Raw genomic sequence first — 24,088 nt, 5'->3', positions numbered from 1 at the left:
TTGTCTACATATAAACGTTAATAACATTAGAACAAAGTTCCCCTGCTCTTTGAAAAAAGCTGCTCCGTTATGTTTATCTATTTGGCTGTTAAACATGAATGGCAAGCAACAGGTGAAGTGCCTTTGTGTCTGTGGCCCCGCAAATAGAGAGAGACCGTAGTGAAACAAAGACAGTAGTCGACAGTAGCTGACACTGGCTATCAAACAAACAGCACAGAGAAGATGTCTGCCAAGGAAACAGCCTCTGGTGAGAAACACAGAATGAACGAAAAGCGGGAGAATAGAGCGATAGCGAGAGAAGATGACAGAATGACACACAGGGGACAGACATGTTTGTTTTTGTGAGTGTGAGCCTGCCTGTGTGTGCAGCGAGCACGCTACACTCTGTCTCTTCCTCTTGCTCTGTCATAGCCGTCTCAGTGGCGACTGAGGCGGTGGAGCCCCACGGGGGTCAGCCATGTAAGGAACATAAAAGGCCAATTTAATTTAGCACGTCCACGGCTACAAAGTATTTTAATTCCGACAGCTGTGACTGAGGAGTTAATATTTGACTTGTCAGAAGTGGGGCCGGGGCCAGTGAATCATTGTAATTCTCATTAAGAGGCTCTCCCCCAGCAGCACCCTAATGCAGAATAATGAAAGTCAAGACGAAGTGAGCTTCTAATGCCAGTTGAGGCCTATCTTTTAATATTCCCCTCTTGATGGATTAGGGAAGCGGGAAATTCATCTTGGATCATAGGGCCTAATTTAATAAGGGATCATTCCAGGAGTATTGCATTTTATAATAATGTCATTTAAAGTGTCGTCTTCCATTTTTACTGTCCCATATGTATGCTTATATAATGGTGCCGGGGGGATGTGTTTTTACAGTGTTCGGATCTCTTCTGTGTCCACACACCCCCTCCAGACCACACTGCACTGTCTCTCTGTGGTCTGCAGGCTCTCAACTCAGGTTTTCATTTCATATTTTGGTCATAGAACCAATTGAGCAAGCAGTTATGAGAAGTTACTCCATGTTGCTGTTTCCCCAAATTATTTCTAATAGTATTTAGGGGAAATCACTGTGATATGAGTGCTGGGATTGTAAATATCACCCAAAGGAAATATTATAAAGATACATTACATTTGCTCTATCACAAGATTCTAAAAGCTCTCTCACAGAGGCAGCGCTATATTTATCCAACCCACTCACAAAAGAAAAATGGCTTTTAGGGAATAAAGTAAACAAACGTGACTAATATGAAGAAGTGTTGACGTTAGCAGCAGCACAGAGAGCACACAATTATACCTCGTAAAGGCTGGTATGAGTGAAAAATGCTGAATGTTACTTAAAACGCTTCTGTGAATGCGTTCATGTTTTTTATGAACGTGCAAGGCTCAGCAGAAAAAACAATCTCAATATAATCTTTGTCATTTGGAATTTTCTATTTTGCACATTTAGCATGTTAAACAAGTCTCAAACCAAGTTAACACCAAAAAATTATAGTAATGCTTTTATTAGCAGTGGTGCAGGTTTATAAACGGTGCTCTGTAGGCCTTGAATATCAGATTGTTTATATCTTTGCAGAAAACCTGCCACCACAATAACATATAATGTTGTCTAATGTTTGACAGCTAATGAAATCCACCAACCAGCACCTGTAAAGCTCACAAATGAACACATTTTGTTTGTTAAATCCACACAAAAAAACTAAATTTGCCACTTTTTGGAAGATTATGTGCCGAACTATTTCTTGGCCAAGACCAGTGACTTCCTTTAGTCTCGGATGGTTGCCTGGCAACTGCCCAGCACCAAGACATAGTCCAGCAATTGTTTTATGGCCGAGTGTTGTCTCATATTGCCTATGTCTCGGCCAACAGTCAACTAGCACATACGTTCTGCGCCTTTGTGAGAGGAAATATACTAGCAGCAGGCGGTGGTATTCTGTATTTGCCATTTAAAGAGGGAAAGCCGAAGACCGACAGAACAGATTCAACAAGGTAGAAAGCCAGTTAGCTCATTAACAACACAACATGATGCAGAAAGAACAAATAAAGTCTGTGCGCTAGTGAACAACAACACAAACAATTAAAAACTGTTTCTGCTAAAGAGCTCAATGGCTAAAAAGAGTCTTAATACTTAATATAACAATTGAGTTTCGATCTAAGTCCGTCTTGACTTCAACCATTTGTTTGCTTTCCTTAAGTCCATTACTCTTGTTATGAACTGAGCTAAACTACCAATCAGAGTGATTTCACTCACTGATAGGCTCTGCCGTCTCTGACACTGTGTTAGCATGCTGAAATAAAAAAACTGACAAAGGACAACTGGTGCCAGTGGTGCGGGACATACAATCAAAACTGATGCTCACCAATGACCCGACATTGACCAGTGACTGACAGCTTGGTGAGTCAGGGCCTTTATACTTTAGAGGTGATGGTAGTTGGATTTTATGACCTTCGGACAGAGCTGGGCTAGCCGTGACCCCATTAACAGTCTTTGTGCTAAACTAACTTCCCTCTGGCAATAGTGTTATATTTGTCATAAAGACATGATAGTGGTATCAATCTTCTCACCCAACTCTCCTCCAGAAAGCAACTAAGAGTATTCCCTAAAAAGCTGAACAATGTCATTAATATATCCTTACGTATTAATATTGTTTCTCCGCCAATGACCCCCACCCTCCATTGTATTCAAGACAGTGGACACACTTTTCAGACAATGCAATGCAATATAATGCAACAACACAAAGCAGTTCCTCTCTGACAGACTCATCATGCATTCAAAGCTTCCATGAAGATATTTATGGGTAGATATATTTGTAACAATGGGTTTAGAAACCCAAGCCGAGGACTTTTTGGGGGTCATGAGATATATAAGTTCTTATCAAGAACCCCAGGTTATGAGTCATTACATTTCTAGTTCTGGTGTGTATTTCACTCAAACCAACCCCTGTCCCCAGCATCTCTTAGGTGGTCTTACAAGAGCACTTCCAGCACACATTGTGTTACTTGTGACCCTTTTAAAGGGTCCCTGTCATCATTAAGATAAGAGGCCGTCTCTCAAACATGCTTTAGCTCAACAAAGTGCTTCCTCTTTGGCACACTCATGTCTTTTGCACCTCCGTCTTCTTTCTCCAACATACTCTATCTGCTCTGCTCATATCACTGCCCTTGTCCTCTTAACTTTGCCGTCTCTTTCTGTGGCACTGTTGTTATGTCTGTCCCCCCTCCACATTCCTCCCTCTTTAGTCCACCGAAGTCCAAATTCAATGTCAGTCAGTCAGTCAAAGTCACAATTTCAAATCTAGTTTGTGAATAGTGCTACCGGTTGGGAGATATAGTTGTTTTCAATCTGCTTGCTTCCTTCCTGTCTATAACACAACCAGTTATCTGCCGAAGCAAGTGTCAGCTATTTTAGGATGCATGCGATATTCATTCTCTATACGTGTCACTTCCTTAGATTTTCTTTGCCATTGCAAAACAAAAGGGGAGGAAAAGTTTTACCCGCTCAACACACCAAAATCCGGTGTTAAACTTTTTAAAGATTCACTTTTGTTGAAACTGTTTCCCATTCTTCCTAGTGTCTGATTTGCAAGTCATCGAGGAAACCAATGAGTAAACACTATCTTGCATTAAATTGTGTGTAATACCAACAGCTACACAGACAAATTCTAACAGCCTTTGTTTAGTTTATATCTAGAGGAATAATATAAAGAGAAAAACAAGAGTGTTAGGGACTCAAAGAGACAGAGAGAGATTGTCACACACTGAGAAGCAGCGATATCACAGGAGGGAGGGAGCGCGAGTGAGGGCCAAGTTGCGAGATCTATTTTTACATCCCATTTCAGAATGAGATAGTGTCCTTCTCTCACACCTCCCGCTGTGGAGGAAGCTAATGCAGGCCTATTTAATTAGACGTTGGCAGATTGTTGAGCCAACACTGTAATCCAATAGAACGTCGCACCACTATGGGGTCCTGCCTCCTCCGATGCCTCCTTGGCCCTATAATGCAGCTCAGTCAGCTCTTCGCATTTTGTCTGCCCTTCTCTCAGCTTGTGACATCAATTTACATTAGCCTGCATTGAAACAAGATGCATTCTTCCCACCAGTGACTCACCCGAACACACACACACACACACACACACACACACACACACACACACACACACACACACACACACACACACACACACAGCCCACTCAACCTACTCCTCCCAGCTGAACTTGACATGGTCCCCCACCATTATACATTACCTTTCATGCTCATCTTATTAGCCTATAATAAGGCAGTATGTGTACATGTGTGTGTTTGTGTGTGGTTCTGATGTGTATTTATCCACCAGCCTGGGGATGGCGACTTACATGCACTCGCCTAAGGAGTAAATTACCATAGCAATACAGCTGTCAATACTGCTGTATCAATGAGGGGACACAAGTGGCAGGATCAATGAAATCATCTGAATAAGATGCCCTGGATGACAGACACTTCTCTGCTTCAAAATTCGATTACTGCAAAAGCACTTGACCTTTTGCTCCCGTATTCTGCTGCCCCAAAGACTTATTAATATACAGGAAGGTACTCAGTATAGGTAAACTTTAATTTTCATGAATAATGCTTTAACAGTGGATTAAAGGATGCATACAGTAAGTCACTGCATAATGACTCATTATATTGATTGCTACAGTCTCACATGACACTTTAAAAAAAAAGTTGCCTTAGTGGAAATTAAAAACTGCATTGAAGGCTCTTGTCCAATAAGTAAGATATTTTGTAAAATTATTTTTTGAGACATTTTGTCATTAATTTATAGAGTTTAAAAAAAACCTTATGCAGGACTTAGCTCTTATGGAACCAAGTATTACATTTTGAACACAGAACTCAGTGGTGGAATCTAACTAAGTACATATACCGAAATTTGAAGTACTTGTACTTAGCTTGAATAGTCCCAATTTATGCTTTTTCATTACTATTACTATTTACTACTGTTACAAATTCCCCATAAAATTACAGTAAACTACTAGCAGCTGTAGTTGCCAGCATAATCATGTGATTTGAGTGTCACTACTGTATTTACCATAATAGGTTATTACTGTTAACTCTACTATGTTAATCTACCGTAGAATGTGAATTTTACAGTGTAATACTGTAGCTAACTTGCCTGTGGTTACTGTCCCTCTGTTAGGCCTACTTTTGGTTAGAAATTGAAAATACAAAAATAAAAAAATTTTAAAAACTGCATAATGCTGTAAAAACAGACAGTAGTCCACTGTTTATGTTAACTGTTGTTTTAGATCCAAGAGGCATCAAGATTTGTGGTTTTTACTGTATTTTGGAAAACTACAGTTTACAGAATAAACTAAAGTATACGTAAAATAGTTAAAATTAACTTATCCTCGACTCAACAATAAAATGTTATTTACATGTTAATGCATCCAAGGGCATAGGTTTTGTTTCAAAACTGGGCTCCACTAGAAATTTTTGAGCACTGAACACCTTCATTTCCCTCATTCTGTCGAATTTTTATGCACTAATTTCTGCCTTTTCCCCATCCATTTAGTGTGTAAATGTTTTTAAATTTGTCAAAATAAAAGTCCCCAAATACTTTCATGTTTCTATTGGGAAGGACAAATCAACAGATTCTAAATACCATTGTTTATAATAGATTATTTTTAGGCATTATGAGTACTTTTAATACTTGAAAAATATTTTGCTAATAATACTGGAATACTTTTACCTAAAGTTCCATCATGTAGGATTTAGTGGCATCTATTGGCAGAACTGGAATATAATATTAATTACTATGTTTTTGTTCGTTTATAATCACCTGAAAATAAGAATAGCAATTTTTTTATTCACATACAGGGTGGATCCTCTTGTATGGAGACTGCCTCGCTGTTCTACCGTAGCTCAGAATGGACAAATCAAACACTGCCTCTAGATTGGGCCATTCACCTTTTCATTTTTTGACACAGCTACTAAAGTTCTCCTACATGCTTGGCACACAGGAGAAGTTTTAGTTCTGCAACCTCACCATTAGAAACCACTCAATCCTACACATTGAACCTTTAAATGACATTTTTAAATGCAAGTAGAGTACTTTTCAAATACCTGTCTGGAAAAAGGGAAGAAAGAGGGGAAATGAGGTGCAACACTTTGCCAGTCTTTCTTTTTCCATTTACTGTCTTTCTTTTTACTTCTCTCTCTTTATCTAGCAATAACTGCTTTCAGACTGCATAAACAACATGGTTGAGGAAAACAGTCAATAAGAGACTTATGCTGTTTGATCTTTAAGAAATAGTTTCCCTATATGTCCCAAACAAACTTGAACAGATGGGTACTCTAGATTTGTTTGCATATATAAAGAGTATAAGGAGACCAAATCTTAAGTTTTAAACACAAATCATCAACTTCACATCATTATGTTGAATATGGCACACTGTCATTTTTTTGGATGCTCCCCTTAATAAACTTTGGCTGCTGACAAGTTTGACAATATTTCAGGGCAATTTCATGTAATAGATATAACATATTGTTCATGTTTACAGAGTCCATTCTGACTCAGTCACAATGCATTTCTCATTAAATTATGATGTGTCTGAATGCGACTACTGAGTGAAAAAGTGTAACTAAATTGCAGCCAGCGTATCCATCACAGAGTTGTATGTTTTCTAACATCAGTGAGATGTATTGATTTTTGTACTGCACATACCCAGATTTATGGCTACGTGAAAACAACCAACAGCTTTATGATTATAACATTTACAGTACACAGGTGATTGATGCTCATAGTGAAAACCAGAGGTTATTTTCCATCACATCTCAACTTTGCCTTGACCACACATGTCTGTCACAAGTTCAGTGAGCATTCGAATGTGGTTGACAGATATATAAATGGCCATAAATGCTTCCCTGGACAAAATGTTGAAAAAGCATTTAACCCAGGAATGAATGATCCTGGACCTCCCTGGATTTAGCCACATTAAAAAGACACTTGAGCATCCTGATACAAATATTGGGTGATTTGTCGGCTTTTTTGTCATTTCGTGACATTTTAAAATGACATTTTGTAAACTTCAGACAGCGTGAATACAATCAATATGAGATGAGTTAGGCCTGTGTTTCCAAGAGGCTTTTTGTAATTTAAGAGTCTGTGTACAAACATCTGATGATTGAAAAGCAAGTACTCGATTATACTCACACACAGATGATTGGATCTTACCAGCTTGTAAATACAGAACGGCATGGGCCAAATGTTTAACATTTACTGTGTGCCCCTCATCACTCTCCCTCTCTCCCAATCCCTCTCTTCCTTTCTCTCTCTCTCTCTCGCTCTCTGTCTTTACATTTCATTTTGTTCTCTTTTCTCAGAGACCACAATGCACACACAAAAATGCACACAGACTCACCCACAGTGCATCCAGAATGCACCAAATGTCACCTTTTTTTTTCCAATGGAAACAATGAAAAGCCCTCAGAGGTACTAATGCCCACAGGCCTCAGCACATACACCCTTGTTATGTCTTCTTCCCAGGGCAGGGAGTTATACATTATGCTATCTCCCTAATCTGCAAACCAGCTGCAACTGGAAATGAATTAATAACAAATAAAATGCACCCAGTACATAAAAATGTGTAGATTGCCCTGGGGCACCTAAACAGGAAACAGTGAAACAATTAGACTTCTTGTTTTGTTCTGACCTCTGTTTTGTTTTGTTCTACTTAGCTGCTGAATAAAAGGAGCTGGAGATAGAGACTGTTGTTTTTCTCTGTCTGTAATCACCACAGCTAAGCCTCCCTGGTCATAGCAGGGGTCAAATCTGTGTGAACACCCACTTTTCATCCTACAGTGAAATTAAATACAGTGTTACAGTCGAGCTCTATGAATGCTGTAATTCTCTGCTGACTGCAACCCACACCAAGTGCTGCGGTTAGCCACCCAGGCCTATACCGTGCACGCATGTGATAACAGGCAGCGATATGGCGTCCTAATTGCTGGCCTGAGTGCTATTGGAGGGAGTTTTCAGCAGGTTTCTTTTTCACTTTCGCTCCATTTGATGTCTTTGAAGTTGGTCTTTTATCTGCCGTTGCTCCTGATGGCTGTTGTCTTTGGTGCAGTGCTGTGTGCGCCCTGCTCTTTGAGCACTCCTAACATGTAACAAAGGCAAGCCCTTAGAGAGAAAAGAAGAGAAAGGGAGCTTTCTCACATACTTTCTCACATGGATTCGTACGCACACTTGTGTGGATACAAACAGTATATACAATCACATTTAGCCACAGCCATTCACATGCAGAAAAAGTGCCTCGGCTGTCAGTAAAAACTGCTCTGTGTGATTGTTTAACGTGCCCTAATTTGATAAAGGGCCAAGTGCTGGAAATGAGAGTAGTGTATTTGTCTCGGGGGTTGTAGTGGGGTAAATATAGCAACAAGACAGCACCAGTTGATATGAAGGATTCCATGGTGTGGAGTGCTGTTGTGACTCACCAGGCTGTGTGTGTGTGTTTGTGTGTAGGTGGGTGTGTTTGCTTACATGCATTTAGATTTATACATTTCCAGTGTTGGTTTCATTCATTTGATGAACTTAAATAGAATTGGCCCACTCTCGACTCCTCCAGCATGGTGTACAATAATCCATTACAACAGAGAGTGTGTGTGTGTGTGTGTGTGTGTGTGTGTGTGTGTGTGTGTGTGTGTGTGTGTGAGAGCGAGAGAGAAAGAGAGAGAGTTGAGGAGGCAGGGAGAGACTAGGGAGAGACTAGGGGAAAGCATGGAGTGAGCGAGAAAGGGAAAGCCAGTGTGGAAGAAGCCAAAGAGAGAGCCTGCATGGCCGGCTCCCGGCTGGCTGCGTGGGGGTGTGTGTCTTAAGAGTGTGTTGAGAGGAGAGTGAGAGCGCCGGTCGTCTCCATGTCTAATCAGGAGAACACTTGTGTGTCCCCGTCTCATTGTCTCCTGGGCCCCTCAGGGCGGAGGCCCTCCACAACACCACTACACCTCAGGACATGCTGATAGCTGCCGGTCCAAGCCACAAGGGCAGGACTCAAGGCTTTGGACTGTAAAAAGCATATAAGAAGGAACATGTTTAAAACTGCAAAAACTAAAACTCCATTTGGGTAGATGAGTCCTTCAGGTGACACCAGATATTACTGTAAATTAATCATCCCTTCATAAAATCACTGTAGTCTCAATTATTTTCATGCTGTACAGGAATGTCCTTGAAGTGTACTCAATAAAATGACACTTGTAGTTTATGGCATTTTTCAATCTCATTTTGCTATAATAATAGTGTCTGAGATTAGAAAATAATTCCTGAACCTTTAAATCACAGTTTTTTTTTTATTCTAAATGCCTTGAAAAAAAATAGATGCCTCAGGCCCAACTTTTCCGCATCAAATAACTGAATATGTCCTAAATAATGCCCGAACAAAGTAATTAATGTGGCATAACCACTCCGGTGAACTTGACCTCACTCTGCGGTCTCTAAACCGGTCACACACATTTCTATAGGCTACAGTCGCAGGACGGGCGCGCCCCCGACCCCGGTGTTTCTGTTCCATCGCAGGGCAGCAGTGCACGCTCCGGGCTCAGCAGTTTCCCAGTTCCGTCTCCTCCATTACTGGCGAGGCTCAGAATCAATAATTCAATAGTTTTGGCGTCTAAATCCTGCCCCAAACGGCGAGATACACAAACACTCCAGACTCCAGTGCAGACTCTGTGAGATCAGTATTAATTAATAGCTAAAGACATTGTGTTTTGTGTGGAAATATCGGAAGGGGTAATGCGATCCGGATTCCTATAATTATAGGCTCCCATGTCAGGTGTTTATTAAATGTTCAATAAGAGGCGGTTAAGATGTCAGGAAATGAATCAGGCAAATTTGTAAGTCAAGTGAGGCAGGCGCTAATAAATGATTTTTTACAGAGATCTTGGCTCTGTTTTACTTTGTGAGCTGCCTGTATATTTTTTTATGCATAATGCCAAACTTAAGGTCATGACACATCAACCGGCAATATTTTTAATTCAGTGAAGATGGGCAGGAGGCCAGATTCTAGACAGATCATGGGGATTCACAGCTGGAATTACATCGAATACCATTAACCTATATTATCTATGTAAAAATGTTTGTTACTGGCAATATCTTGAATGTGAAAAAACAATCGATATCTTAGCAAAATTTAATATATGCATTTCAACAAGCTGATACACACTGCGGGTTAAATCAAAATACATCTTTGTTTTTTTAATGAATAATTGGCGGTTTGGATTAGTTTATTTAATTATTGCAAGAATAACAAAGTGGTTTCAAATCATACGAGGTTAGCTGTTAAAAATATACTAATTGTGTGCATTTCAATGCTGCAAACTTTATCTTTGAGCCGCTGAACGGCCCCTTTCTTTTTATCCTTTATCGTAGCTTTTTCTGGCTTGTACTGGAAATCACCAGTCCTCCTCTCCAAACGCTCCATAACCAAATTATGAATAATGCATCGCAGACACCCATGTTCCTGACTAAACGGGCCTGTCACAACTATGACGTTATCAAAAGACCTATAGCTACAGGCATGAATTATTAAAAATCTGTTGCCCTCAAAGGGTTACCGGCAGCAATAATAATAATAATAATAATAATAATAATAATAATAATAATAATTTAGCTGTTACAGGCCAATTAAGAAGGTAAAAATAATGTCAACTCATTAAAGAAACTTTAGTTAATTTATTATAGGAACGAAAACATTTTGTTAAGGTGGATTCACGTTTCACATGTGATGGAAAAAGTAAAACAATTTCATGAGTATTCTTTTCTTTAAGAAACCCGTGCCTCAGGTAAGTTCACTTTCACTGTTATAAAAACATCAAAATTACATACAGAAAGCACATGATTTTTTTAATACACGGAAATAAAGTAAAATACAAAATGAACAAATTCCCCACAAGGCATTCATAAAGCCACTAAATAATAAAAAATAATGCATGTTTCTTGTGTATAAACATATTTTACACGTGCCCGTACCGGTTCGCATACAGTCCTCGTGTTAACTTTCGTTTGTTCGTGTGTTAACGATGACATAATGCTCCTTTAAAAGGGGACAAATCACCACCTCGTATGGACACTAGATCGGGTTATCCTGACAAAAGTTCAGCATAGCCTACACATATATTATAATCTCACATTTCTAGTGTGTCGCCTATAGTTTCACCTTTACCAGAGAAGGTCCAAACAAGGTCAAATATAGGCCAAACATTCAAGTGAGAGTTGCCCTTCCTCAGAGAGGGGAGGGAAGAGGAAGAGAGGGGGAGAAGAGAGAGAGAGAGAAAGGGAGGGAGACAGGGAGGGGGGCTCACATCACGTCATCCGTGAAGACAAACTCATGCAAACACTGCTTGGGCATTTTTGAATTTTGGACAAGAAACATAAGAGGGAGAAACACTTCGAATATTGTCTTTTTTTCTGTCAAAGAATCCCTGCTCTGTCCTTTTACAGAGAAAGTGTTTTATAACGAGGCCAGCCTCTATATAGGTTCAAAATTAAATCATAACAATAATAATATAATATTAAAACAGGACAACTGCAGAATGGTTCGCCTTGTTTGACAAAGTATCGACCATCCCAGCTGCATCCTCCTCCTCCTTCTCCTCCTCCTCCTCAGGGTGTCCCGCCGCCTTCCTCAGCCATGTGGCTGCAGAGATGGACCCTGCGTAGCCTTGCTATCCATCCCATCCGTCACTTTATTTAAAAAAAAAAAAAAAGAAGAAAGAAATCACATCTGTGTAGGCTATCTTGTCACAGTCTCTTTTTTCATTGTCTTTTCTTTGTCTCATAAATAGCCTATATTGTTATAGTTATACTCGTCGTCCTTCATTTCAAAAAGAAAACATAAATATCGTCCTTTGATAATTTTTTCATCACATTGTCCTTTTCACTTTCATGTTCAGTGTCTCTCAGTCGCGAGGACGTGGCAGATAGCGCGTGCGCCCCAGCTCCCTGGCGTCACAGTCCCAGCGCGGCCGTGTGCTTTTTGGCCTTCAGTCTCAGGTCGGCGATGCTGGAGTTCTTGCTGGTGTTCTTGGCGGCGGCGGCGGCGGCAACGACGGAGGCGGCGGAGGCGGACTCGGCCGCGAGCGTCGCCAGAGGCAGCCCGAATGGCGGCGCGGGGAACATCATGTAGGGCGCGTGCGCTGCCAGGTGAGAGTGCAGGTGGTGCTGGGCGTGGGCCACGGCGCTGTCCAGCTGCAGTTGCGCCTGCACCTGAAAGGAGAAGGGCGGCACGTTGCAATGACTATCCTACAGGACGGGACGCACGGATGGGGAGAGAAGGGGGAGAACATGCGTTAACTTTGCAGTGGGTTTTCTGAAGGGTCATTTCACCAGTGTCACTGTTTTAGATGTGTTTAAACTATTAATACTCCTATAAGGAGGCAGGGTGAACTTGTGGGTTAAGAGGCCCTCATTTAGCAAGACTAATGGGCTCAAAAGCACTGGGTGCCATCTATTACTACTGACTATTGCAACTCTTGTGAATCAAAGGTCAAATTTGAGTTTTTATTTGGACATTAATGGCATGAAATCTAATCTCAAATCCAACTTTTATTGCCTCTGGGAGTCTTGGGCCCTTGCCTACAAGATAATAAACTCAGTGGTGCTCAAAGTGAGGACTGGACTTCAGTGAAATGTGGTGCAATGTAAATTATGTGCAGTTTTACTCTATCCAGACTCTTATCATCATACACTGTAAAATCTGGCCAGTTGATCTTACTTAAAATAGTCTTGAAAAGTGTTTGCCTTGAAAAACTCAGTAGGCCTATATCTAAAATCTTAATGAATGTTTACTTTATATCTAATCATCAAGTTTGCTTAAAATTCATCTACATTTACTTAATTTTGTAAAGTTACTGCAATTTCACAATTGAAATGACCTTGTTCTTTCAAAGTGTTAGCAACTTCAGTAAACCAAGTTAGTCTGAGTTAACTTCATCATAAACAAGATTTTGCCAGCAATGAAGTTAGGACATCTGCCAGTTCTGTTTTATTAAAATGTTTAAGAAAATACAAATATGATTGACTAGTTTGCAGCTGTCAGAATACAGATACACAGCACAGTATATTTGATTTAAGTTGCTGCGTTAAGTTGCTGCATAAAAATTAAACTTGTCATTTTGCAAGTTGCAATGACTTCACAAAATCAAGTAAATATAACACATTTTGAATAAACTTAACAATTAAATATAAAATAAACAGTCTGTTTCCTGGATTTTTAAAAAGTAAAATCAACTTATGATATTTTACAGTGTACAAGATAATAAACTGGGTGATGCTCAAAGTGAAGACTGGACTTCACTGAATTGTAATGCAATATAAATTATGCACAGTTTTACTTCAGACCCTCAGACTCATACTGTCCCCCACACACAGGTGCACAGTTTAAATATATAACAATCCAACTCTGGGAATTATACTTTTATGTAAAGTAGGAAAACATTTAGAAACTCTTTGCCTTGGTGAGTGTCTATTTTACACTAATAAGTTTGCCTGCTCCAGTAAAATAGGCATATAAACGAGTCACAAAACAATAGAGGGAATTTTCCAATTAGGATGTACAGGCAACACCGTGTTGGCACAGTGTTTTTGTCAGTGTGGTAATAAGAGTTTAGTTACCCCCTACACTGGAATTGGAGTCTCTGCATAGCACTTGGGCAGAGCCTGTGCCAAGACAGCAGTCCGGGGATTGGTCTGGTTTTAAGACTAGACGCTTCAAAGTAACTTGCCTGTTGGAATGGCATCCGTAAAGCCCCCACGTTGACATATGGCGCTACACGACAAGCTTCAAACTGATTCGCTGCTCCAATCAGGACTCCTGTAAAAGCACAGATGATAACCTAATTGTGAGGAGATTATTTTAAAAAAAACACCCACAAAGAAGTAAACTGTAGGACTGAAGAACGCGCAGTGAGCTGTTTTTTTTGGGTAAACTTTAATAACGTCCAAGATAAACAGGCATCACAGTGCTTTTGATGGCTCAATTAACTAAAAATGAAAACCACGTCCCAAATAGTAACAGTGCTTAAAGATTAAACATGCATAGATTTGAGCGTGTGCTTACAGAACAGAATAGCATAGAGTAGAACAGTAATACAGTTTTGTGTTTTTGCAGGAGCATGCAGGATAAAAGCATACCTTTATGTAACTGGTTCTCCTGCTTTCTGCATTTGGCTCTTCTATTCTGGAACCAAACCTGCAGGGACAGAAATTAATTAGAGACCTAGGCCTGATTGGCAGCTGCTTGTGAGGCCATGTGTAATTCCTCTCAAAGTGACAACAACCGCAGAAAAACAATATCCCCGAGGAGCACTGAAATATTAATGACACTGCTTAACCTCAGATTTGAATTATTACATTTAGTCTACAACAAGGGACGGTAGGGGGTTGGAGTAGAGAAGATGAGAAAGAGAGGAGCGAAAATGGAAAGTAGTAAATCTGGGGAAAAAGGGGGATATTAAAAGCTTATTAGGAGAATAGAAACACCCTTGTTGAAAATGTGCAGCACTATTGGACTATAATAAATAACCTTGTCAGCGCTGGTTTCATCTTTCTATAGATTAGTGTCCCCGAAGAGTTGAATGGACTCTCAGATATCGAATAGCAGCATTACGGTTTTTGGACATCAGAGCAAGGCGATCTGAGAGCATCTCTCTCTTTCTCTTTCCATCTCCCTCTCATTAAATGACCGCTGAAATTAATTACCCTTATCTGCAGAAAATCCATGTCAGAGAAACGCTTAAATGCCTCGCAGTTTTTGTCTAATCACCGCCATAACACACACTTGCACAAAAAAAATCTACCTCTTCAAAGACAGCTCACTTCTCCCTTTTTCCTTCTGTTGAAAATCGACAAGCGTCAATTTCAGAGAAACGCCTTGGAACACAGATTAAACGATTTGTTTCTATGATAATCTGCTTTGAATCTTCCAGACAAAACTCGGGCTAAATTAGCCCACAATACAGCATGTCAATCTGCAATCTCCCTTACATTAACTCCATATAGGCTACGCACAGTGAGAGCATGATTGAAATATCATATTGATTCGGCTGTCGGCTGGCTTCATTTATTGACCGCAGTTTATGTCAATCGGAAGTCCTTTTTGTGCACGCTTCAGCTATGATTTATCGCGATGATAAAGGCAAATTGTGCTATTGATTGAAGCAAAAAAAAATAAATAAATAAATGTGTGGTCCTTGCAGTGCAACTGGTAAAAAGATATAATACTCTGACGGAGAGAAAGAGGGAGAGAGCTGCTCTTGATTTGGGTAGAAAATAATACATAATTTATGCAAATCCCCGAGCTGTGCTCCTTGTTCGGGATACAATACGCCTTATTGGTGAGATTCCAGTTCAGGCCGGGAGAGCCCTGCAAAAAGCTGGCTTTAACTTTTTTTTAGGGGGGTGAAGGGATCTTTTAGGCCCGTTTTATGAATCCTTTTTTTTCTGCCACAACGACCGCCATATTCAACATGGAGACAAATGCTCAGTGCTCCCCAGAGCCGGGGCAGACGGGATAAAGGAGACTGGAGTAAGATATTATAGGGTTTTGATAAATCAGATGAGAGGAGTTGTCTATATGTTCATTGTCCCCCTGCTCCGGTTACACAAGGCATGTCTGAACCCCCCCATCCCACCATCACCCCTCCCTGACTGGCTGGAGCCTTACTGGGTTTCTGCGCAGATGGTGTGTCCCCATGAAAAACGACAGCATCTCTGACAAACAAGGCCTCGGTAACATACAACTGAAAGCAAATATTTGTAGGCTTTGGATTTGGACAATAAAGATTTAAACGACTCTCGTGGTGCAAATAAAGGCCTAACTGAGATAATTGACACAAATTGGATCATCAAAACAAGCTCTGGAGAAAATAATATAATCAAGAAAATGAAGAAAACATGACATTTTGATGGTGAACTATGTTTCTTCAGTCTGAAAAAAAATCCTGTTCAACTTATTAAAACTTGCAAACACCCATGGGGGCTTCCTCTGAACGTTTCAAAAGTCCAGGCCTCCTGTTGTCTACTGAGTGTATGTCTGTGCACGTGTATCTCCTACATGAAAAACCTCGATGAAACAAAATTGTATCACCCTCAGACCTTTTTTGCGTAACGTCAAGCCTATCAAAACACAGACAATAAATAAATAAACAAATAAGTAAAAATAAAATAAAAATTTTTAAAAAGTCAGTGAAAATATTATTAAAATCCACTCCGACAAAGGACAGAATATGGTAGATATATGGGTGCATTTCTTGTATATTTTTTCTATTATTTTTCTCAGTGGCTTATTATTTTTATTATTATTGGTCTGTTAATTATTATTCCAGTTTGAACATTTGGATCACTCATTTGACACATGTATACTCATATATACTTATACTGCAGTGGTTATGATAATGTTTTTAATGAAAATAAACATTTTTTTAATTTTGATCACTTATTTAATACTTTTCTTAGATTTAATGGCCCTCCACGTGTCACATTAACTAAGCAGATACGTCCTCATGCTTCATCGTTATTGTTGTTGTTGTTATTATTATTATTATTATTATTATTATTGTATTTTTGGCCTATTTATTTTTTATTTTTCTCTCCAGGTTGAAAGGACTGCTCCTACCTGTACTCGGGCCTCCGACAGTCCCAGTCGCTGGCTAAGCTCCTCCCGCATGAAGGCGTCCGGGTAGTGGGTCTCGTCGAAGAGCCGCTCTAGCTCGTTGAGCTGCTCTAATGTGAAGTTAGTCCGACTTCTCCTCTGTTTGATTTTAGTCTGTGACTCGTCCTCTAAAGGCTTCGAGTCCTCTTTCCTTTCCTTCACGTCCGTGTTGCCTGTGTTGTTGCAAACGAGAAGAGAGGGAGATATCAGGAGCTGCACTGTGACCTCCAAGATGTGGCCATCATAATCACATAATTATGACATATTTCAATATATTTTTTTACTGTTAGAAATAATCTTCATTCTCATTTAAATCACAGAACTGATCGGTTTGATATTCTTCCACACAGCAGTCTAAAAATGAGCCAAACAACCGAGAGTGTAAACTCAGATTTAAAATGTGAAATAAAAACGAATATCGACCTCCACCGATTAAAATAAAACCCAGATGGTGAGAAAGAAAAGACAGACATGCCCTCCCAGCCCTCAAATATCACAGAGCTATCAGACCTCGGATGTTTTGTAGAGCTACATAAAGCTCTTTAATTATTAACTGCTTATAAATATGCAACGCTGTGCCCACTGTTGGTTGTCTGATACATGCTTGTCGCAGTTCCGCTTTTAACCACGCTGCCCATGACGAACAGATGTCATTTTTTACAAATCACCCGACCCTAAGATATCTTGTCCTGCGTGTTGTCACGTTTTGTCGAGGTTTCATAATCAACAATGATCAGCTGCTTCATTTTTCTTAAAATGTGAAAAAATAAGCCTACCCTATAAATTACTTTTTTATACAACTGGAATCAGTCTGAGACGTTTTATAGATTTTTTTAAAGTATTATTTTATGTTGTTTTTAATCCTTTTTTTTTTTTTTTTGGTAAATTGCTGTTATGTTCGTCATACCATTCTTCCTACCACATTTCAGTGTATGAAAACATTGAAATATTTTGGACAAGCACGAAAAACCATTCCCCAAAAATCTATTTTATTTTAATTCGGTAACATCAGATTTGTATCTGCATCCACATTTGCATTTGATGTGCTTTTTACACCTGAAAACAGACATCAATGTGCACCGAGTGATTACAGTGAGATGACAGGACTTGATTGTCACCTTTCACGTGCAGTGATCTGTATGTCAGGATGCGCCTTCTTTTAGTTGCAACATTAAAACATACATAAAAAAATGTATTGATTTCCGAGATAATTGGCAATTTATGACATTTATGATTTAATTGTTATAAGTCTTACAATCAATCTTAAGTGGGCTAAACTGCAGCGGTTTTTTTTTTTATAAATTAGGGCAAATCAAGAACTACACTGCACATATGTTACTTTTATTAACTTGTATAAAAATGCAAGATCTTGGCTGAGTCATATGATATTTTTAATAGAATTGTTATACTTTTTGCCACAGGAGGCCTTGTTTGTCATAGTTCTGAGGTAGGCCTTTTCTAATGAATTGAAACTTTTAAACTGTAGCCTACATCAAAAAGACACTACTAAGCTTCAAGCGTATTATTAAGATGGAATATATTATGAACAATAATTCCTGGTTAAAAATCTGTTAGGGGGACGTTTTGACGGTGCATTTTGTAAACAACTTACATGAAAAAGAAACGATACTTGAAAAAGCACCAGGGAATGACTTCTCCTCTTACAAGTCTCGATCATAATATAAATGTCATCGAGAGTGACACTGTTGGGCTGCTAAAAGATGCTGTTTCGATCATAATCATTAGCGACAACGAAGATGTTCTAACTATTTCGCAAGTAAAATCGTGGCTATAATCAGTGTGTGATGATTAGCCTCCCTAGACTCCTCCATAAGTCTTCTCCAGACATCCTTATCTTTAAAGACTGTGTACAATACACCGTGCAATCCTACCGTCTATGAGTTTGGGGCTCCCCGCGTCCCTGATTCTCTCCGGGCCGAGCATGTCCGTTTCCCTGCCCGGCGAAAGCGCAACGTTCCGGGTGACGACTGCTGCCTCCTCTCGACTCCCCGGCTCCACGGTTAAAGACTCCCTGCTCCCTGCGCGCGTCGACCCGGTCTCCAACACCTCCCTGTAGGTTATCACTTCCTTCTTCTCCTTTACTTTCTGATCGAAAGACTTAGACACGAAAGCGGTGAGCTCTTCCATCACTGCCTTCTCTCCTCTTAAAAAAAAAAAAACACCACACACACCACACACACACACTCACACACTCTCTCCCTTTGCTCCACGACAGCTTAAGACATCAATGGTGTGGCTCGTTTTAAAGTCGACCCCTTGAAAATGATACGAGATGATGCTGCCAACTCTGGAAGAAGGTAAAAAACACATAAAGAATATATCTTCTCAGCCAATTCCTCCCTCCTTTGGTAGCGGAGTTGGGAACCTGCTGGTGATCCTCTATTGAAGTCACAGTATTTATACTTTGCGGCGCCTTGCCCCCTTGATCCGTGCAAATTACCTCCCCTCAGGATGCCGGGATGAGCCCCCCTTCCCCTTCACTGATATGGGAGAGAGAGGGAAGAGGAGTTTAAAAAAAAAACATTAAGCAGCACCGTCGCTATTGGCCATTAATCCGAGATTGACAAGAAGGACTAATTAATTTAATTAAGCGCTCATTCGCTGCTATTGTCCTGAGTTAGTTTTTAAACACCCGGGAGATGGTCATGGATCTCTCTCTCTCTCTCTCTCTCTCTCTCTCTCTCTCTCTCTCTCTCTCTCTCTCTCTCTGCAGGGGTGTGGCTTAAAAAACCTGAAAATGACAAGAGAGAGAGGGAAACACATGGATGAGGAGTCCTTCCTCAGTAGGCTATATATCTGTGATCTGGGGGAAAAATAAGTCACAGTCAACGATGACAAGGAGAGAGAAGACGTAAAAAAAAAAAGCAAAAAGAAAAAACAAGCGGACCAGCTGGGATGCCGAGAGGAGCTGCAACGTCTTCATACAATGAGCTTTTAGTGGAGGCTCAAGTGAACATATTTGGCTTGAACCTCCCCCCAGTTGCATTCAGATGACTTTAGGCCTGGTACAATTATCTATAAGTTTTTAAAGCGTTTTTACCGAACTAACTGTAATGTGTAACTAACTATTGCTTTTGATTTGAAACCGAATTTTACAAAATAAAATAAATAGCTAGATAAAAAGGAAAGATTTAAATCAAGTACAAAAAAAAAAATAGTATATGGTAAAATAATATCGGTATTTTGGGGCCTAATTTGATATTCTAACAATAATAATAAACGAAATAATAACACCAATAATGATAATAATAATAACAACAATAATAATTGTTATTATTATTATTATTATTATTATTATTATTATTATTATTATATTACTTAAATATATTTCAGATGCACAACGTTATGCTCTCAAAATGTGTGATAAGCCTGACATGAAAGTTTTGAGGACCCTCTGAGACATATTATTTAATGTTTCCACACCATGCAGCGTTGCTTTATGTTTCTAATCAACAATTATGTATTTTAAATTGTCATCATTAGCGAGACTATATCGCTTAATATTAATTCTCAGCGGACTATTTAAGCCATTAGGATGTTAAATAGCAGCTATAAGCGTTTAATTATAATGCCTCTCGCGATGCGTTGCCATTGGGCTCACTAATTAATGTTTTCAACTGGCTTTTTCCTGCTGAAATGATTGCCTTATATTTGCAAAAAATAAACAATGGCTGACTCGCGGTGGAGGTGAGTGAGCGCCGCGGAGAGAGAGCAATTAAGTGAGAAGAGGAGGAAACATATAGGCGCACAAGAAACGGGATACAGCAGGATTTTGAAAACGTCGGGATGAATTTGATGCAGAATTAAGCGTGTTTATTGATAATCTATATGAAGCCCTATTTCCACACAAGGGCTCTAGCAATTCACCTAATTAAATATTAACGATGTTTCATCTTGAACCTTAGGCATTAATTACTATTATTTCTGCAGCTTCTGAAAGCAGGATGAATTCCTAATACAGTAAGCAGCCTCCACTTGCAGTAAAGACCCCATTAAGTTGTTTCTATCCTATAGCCTATGCATGCTATTGATTCAGTCACTCATTCATGTTGTTAGTGAAACATTGGTCGTTTCACCTTCAGTCTCGTTATGTGTTTATGAATTTCATGAAGTAATTAAATATTCTACTTTGCTGAAAAATTGTTGGGACGCTTCATCTTCCCTTGCAGCTTTCTGTGTGTATATGCTGGTGTAAAACCTTATTATCAGAGAGGAAGACCTTATGCAAATTATCATTGACAGACCCACAACTCACGCATGCATTTGCTTAGTTATAATGTGTGTGTGTGTGTGTGTGTGTGTGTGTGTGTGTGTGTGTGTGTGTGTGTGTGTGTGTGTGTGTGTGTGTGTGTGTTTGTGTGGGGAGGGAGGGGGTATTGTCAGATGAAAACGAAATCGGAGTAGACTGTTGATATACATGGATAAATATTCAGAACTCTTTTAATTTGGAATATTTCAATTGACTGGAGAGTGAAATTAAAATTTGGCAGATGCAGAACAAGACACAATAAAACTATTAAAAATATTAGCCTAAGTGAAGAAGATATGTTGCCTTCACCCCCGCATCAGAACTGTTTTAGAATATACTTACGTAGCAATAACAAAAAATAATTCAATAGACTATTTATTTAAGGCTGGAGATATAATTTAGAGCAAATCATGAACACCTAATTTTCTGATACCAGATCAGCCGCTCAATCGATCGCTCTGCGTTTGATTCTTCTGTCTGGACTCTATCGATGCTCTCCGGTTTTACTAGCAGAGTCTCCTGAGCAGTGCATGGCTGAGTTGTGGAGCTTCAGAGCCATTTAAAGGTGAGGAGCGGGATTTTCTCTCGAGAAAAGACCGTCTATTTTGCTACATGTATGTCTTTCGTGTAACTTTCACTGACGGTATTGTGAGATATTGTTACTGTAAAGCGGCTTCAGTCAAAACAAGAAGTAGCATACAATCAACCGCTAGTGGAGCACAGTTAGCGTGCTAGCAAACGTTAGCATCCACAGAAACCGATTTTGTCTGAACTAACAGTTTTTTTCTTTATCCATGGCATGTGCGACAGCAGCTTTCTGTTTTCTAGAGCTGTAGCCGCTATTTATTTTTCATGACTTTCTTCAGTGTGGTTGATAAGCAAGGCTACACGTTATATTAGCTAGCTACATAGCCAGATCTCATTCCAGACCTCTGTGGTTAAGGTAGCCTCATTAATAAAACATTTTGTTTATAAGACATGTAGAGAAATATAGCACTGTCAGTATTTGGGGAAAAAATAATATAAAGACTGTCATTGTTCGTACTACTGTGAAAAGGACATTGTATTTCAGTTTATGGAGTGAAACTGTCAGAACAATCTGAATGTCAAGCTAAAGCAATGTCCAAACATCATCCAGATGAAAAGTAATATTTCAGTTCATAAATAGGTATGAAGATATGATTCTCAAAAGCTACAGGGATGAAGAAGACCTTTGACAATCATCAGGTGTTTACAATGATTTATATGTAGTGAGGGATGTAGCTATGTGTAAATATGTTTGTGATTTGTTGGTATGTGTGTATATTTATATTTTGTTTATGAATAGATTTTTGTATATCAGATGTATTGAAAGAATAGTAAATATTTATATAGATGTGCTTAGGTGTACACTGGTACATACATGACATGATTAAGGTTTCTGTAAGGGAGTCATTCATTATTATTTAAGTGTTGAGTTAAGGTGTAAGTTTATACTTCTTCCTACTCCTTTTTTCGCACATTTAAATTAAGGCAGTTGTGGATAAATTTATGTCTTTTTTCCCTTTTGTTATTCGAAATGAAGACATTGATTAATCAGTAAGTTCATGTTGATACTCTAGGTTTAGTTGTGTGTCAAATTGTTGCTCAAATGTTGTCAGAGAGGTGGTTCATCAGTAACTCTTGTGTGTGTTGTGCCAGCTGACAGTCAGCCAGCATGGGTCGGCGCTCATCTGATAGTGAGGATGACAGCCGGAGCAGGAGGAAGAGAAAACAGCGTCGTCGTTCATCCTCCTCCTCCTCTTCTTCCTCCTCATCATCCGGCAGCAGAGTAGCCAGCAGCCGGAGTCGGAGGTCCAGTCGCCGGAGCCATTCTCGCTCCAGAGACAGGAGGTGAGAGTACATTCATAACACGTGTTTCTTTTCTAATGAGAGGCAGAAGGGATAAGGGCTGAGTAGGTGACAGTCTGTCATGCTCAAGGACACTTCAGCAGTAAAGTGTTTCAATCTCCAGTGGCTCTGCTTTGGTGCTGATGCTGCAATTTCACATCCTAGTAATGCAAAGAAAGTTTTCCAGGCGTTATATTAAATGCCTTGAAAAATAAGCCCCTGACTTAAATGGCTAAATTTCTCTGATGTTGCAAAAGTCAATAAGAGGTGAAACTATTGTTTACAAATTTATTGTCTTTTTAAGTTGTGTCATTGTACTTCCTGGCCTGCTTTCTTTTTATAGCTGTTAGAGGCTTATACTTTGTTAATGCTAACCCTCTGATGTTGCAGCCAGCTGTTAAAATTCAGGAGTCAGATGTAATTTTATTGAAGTGTTAACCCAGTTATAGTTGAGTTCTCACCATTCTACTAGCTGTTGTCATTTGTAAAACGCATTATCAACATAGGTGTAATGGCTTTAAAGGCAATATTTGTCCAGTATTACATTTTTACAGCAGACATTTTGACTTAATAGCAAAAGCACAGATGTTACATGAGCAATGGCTATTCACATATTCCAGGAAGCCATTACAGTGAACAGTTTTATCTTTTATATAATTCAGTGTTTTTCTCTGATATGCAGTCCCTTAAATTAATTAACTTAATTACACAGAAATCACAGAAAATCTTGATGATTTCCTTCAAAGTTTGTTTGTGTGGCATGTAAACCTTCTTTACCTTCAATAAAATGAATTATATTTTTGATTATGATTTTTTTATGATTTTAAAATTATATATAAATTTATATTTTAAATAATGTTTATGTTTCTTTTTTTTTAGTTTTCAGTGTGACCCTACAACATTGTCTAGTATTGTTAGTTTGCCCATGCTTGGGATAATTTATGACACCTTTCAGGATGGAATTTTTATTCCTAGAAAGGATTCACATGAAACAATGAAAACGAATAACCTCTGAACTGTTTACAATCAATGAATCAAATAAGGACTCTGTTATGAAGACCCAGAAATAAAATGTAACAGTCAAATTTTGATTGAGCCTAAATTAGGGCTGCTCGATTACTCATTGACTTTGTAAACATGTTGCATTTATTGAACATAGAAACTTGTATAAACTGTTGAACTTTAATTCCCCTTAATACTTTTCCCATTAAAGTTTTTTTTATTTCCTTAATTTAATTACTATCGATTTGCTTTTTAGCATGTGTCCTAAACTGACGA

General features: G+C 39.2%; 2 protein-coding genes and 1 long non-coding RNA gene across 6 annotated transcripts in view; 2 read left to right on the top strand and 1 right to left on the bottom strand.

Annotated features, from left to right (window-relative positions):
• LOC148189358 (uncharacterized) overlaps nt 1-20,926 on the top strand; it is a 101,383-nt gene extending 80,457 nt beyond the window's left edge. The window contains exons 2-5 of one of the 2 annotated variants that reach the window (XR_015776812.1): nt 11,915-12,164; nt 16,616-16,752; nt 18,908-18,989; nt 19,406-20,926. This is a non-coding gene — a long non-coding RNA (uncharacterized LOC148189358). The remainder of the gene's footprint in view (nt 1-11,914; nt 12,165-16,615; nt 16,753-18,907; nt 18,990-19,405) is intronic. The other variant, XR_015776813.1, reaches the window with a different exon arrangement.
• Nucleotides 10,681-19,395, bottom strand: shox2 (shox homeobox 2). 2 transcript variants are annotated; one of them, XM_042487157.2, is made up of 5 exons: nt 18,564-19,395; nt 16,636-16,844; nt 14,154-14,211; nt 13,745-13,833; nt 10,681-12,263 (listed from the first exon to the last, which is right to left on the bottom strand). In XM_042487157.2, exons 1-5 carry the CDS (start codon nt 18,817-18,819, stop codon nt 11,970-11,972), a joined length of 906 nt encoding a protein of 301 aa, XP_042343091.2. In that variant the 5' UTR covers nt 18,820-19,395; the 3' UTR covers nt 10,681-11,969. The 2 variants fall into 2 exon arrangements, with proteins under 2 accessions (XP_042343091.2, XP_087935070.1); XM_088078944.1 differs by having other exon boundaries at nt 10,681-12,227.
• Nucleotides 20,927-21,357: 431 nt separating the features above from the next.
• Nucleotides 21,358-24,088, top strand: part of rsrc1 (arginine/serine-rich coiled-coil 1) — a 138,533-nt gene continuing 135,802 nt past the window's right edge. For both annotated transcript variants that reach the window (XM_042487148.2, XM_088078943.1), the window contains exons 1-2: nt 21,358-21,506; nt 22,622-22,813. In XM_042487148.2, the coding sequence (XP_042343082.1) occupies nt 22,638-22,813 (176 nt within the window). In that variant the 5' untranslated portion in view covers nt 21,358-21,506; nt 22,622-22,637. The remainder of the gene's footprint in view (nt 21,507-22,621; nt 22,814-24,088) is intronic.

The sequence above is a fragment of the Plectropomus leopardus genome, chromosome 6 (assembly GCF_026936395.1).
Source record: "Plectropomus leopardus strain MGB_pleo_1.0 chromosome 6, ASM2693639v1, whole genome shotgun sequence".
In the NCBI taxonomy this organism is placed as follows: domain Eukaryota; kingdom Metazoa; phylum Chordata; class Actinopteri; order Perciformes; family Serranidae; genus Plectropomus; species Plectropomus leopardus.
This window is presented reverse-complemented; position numbering and strand designations above follow the sequence as displayed.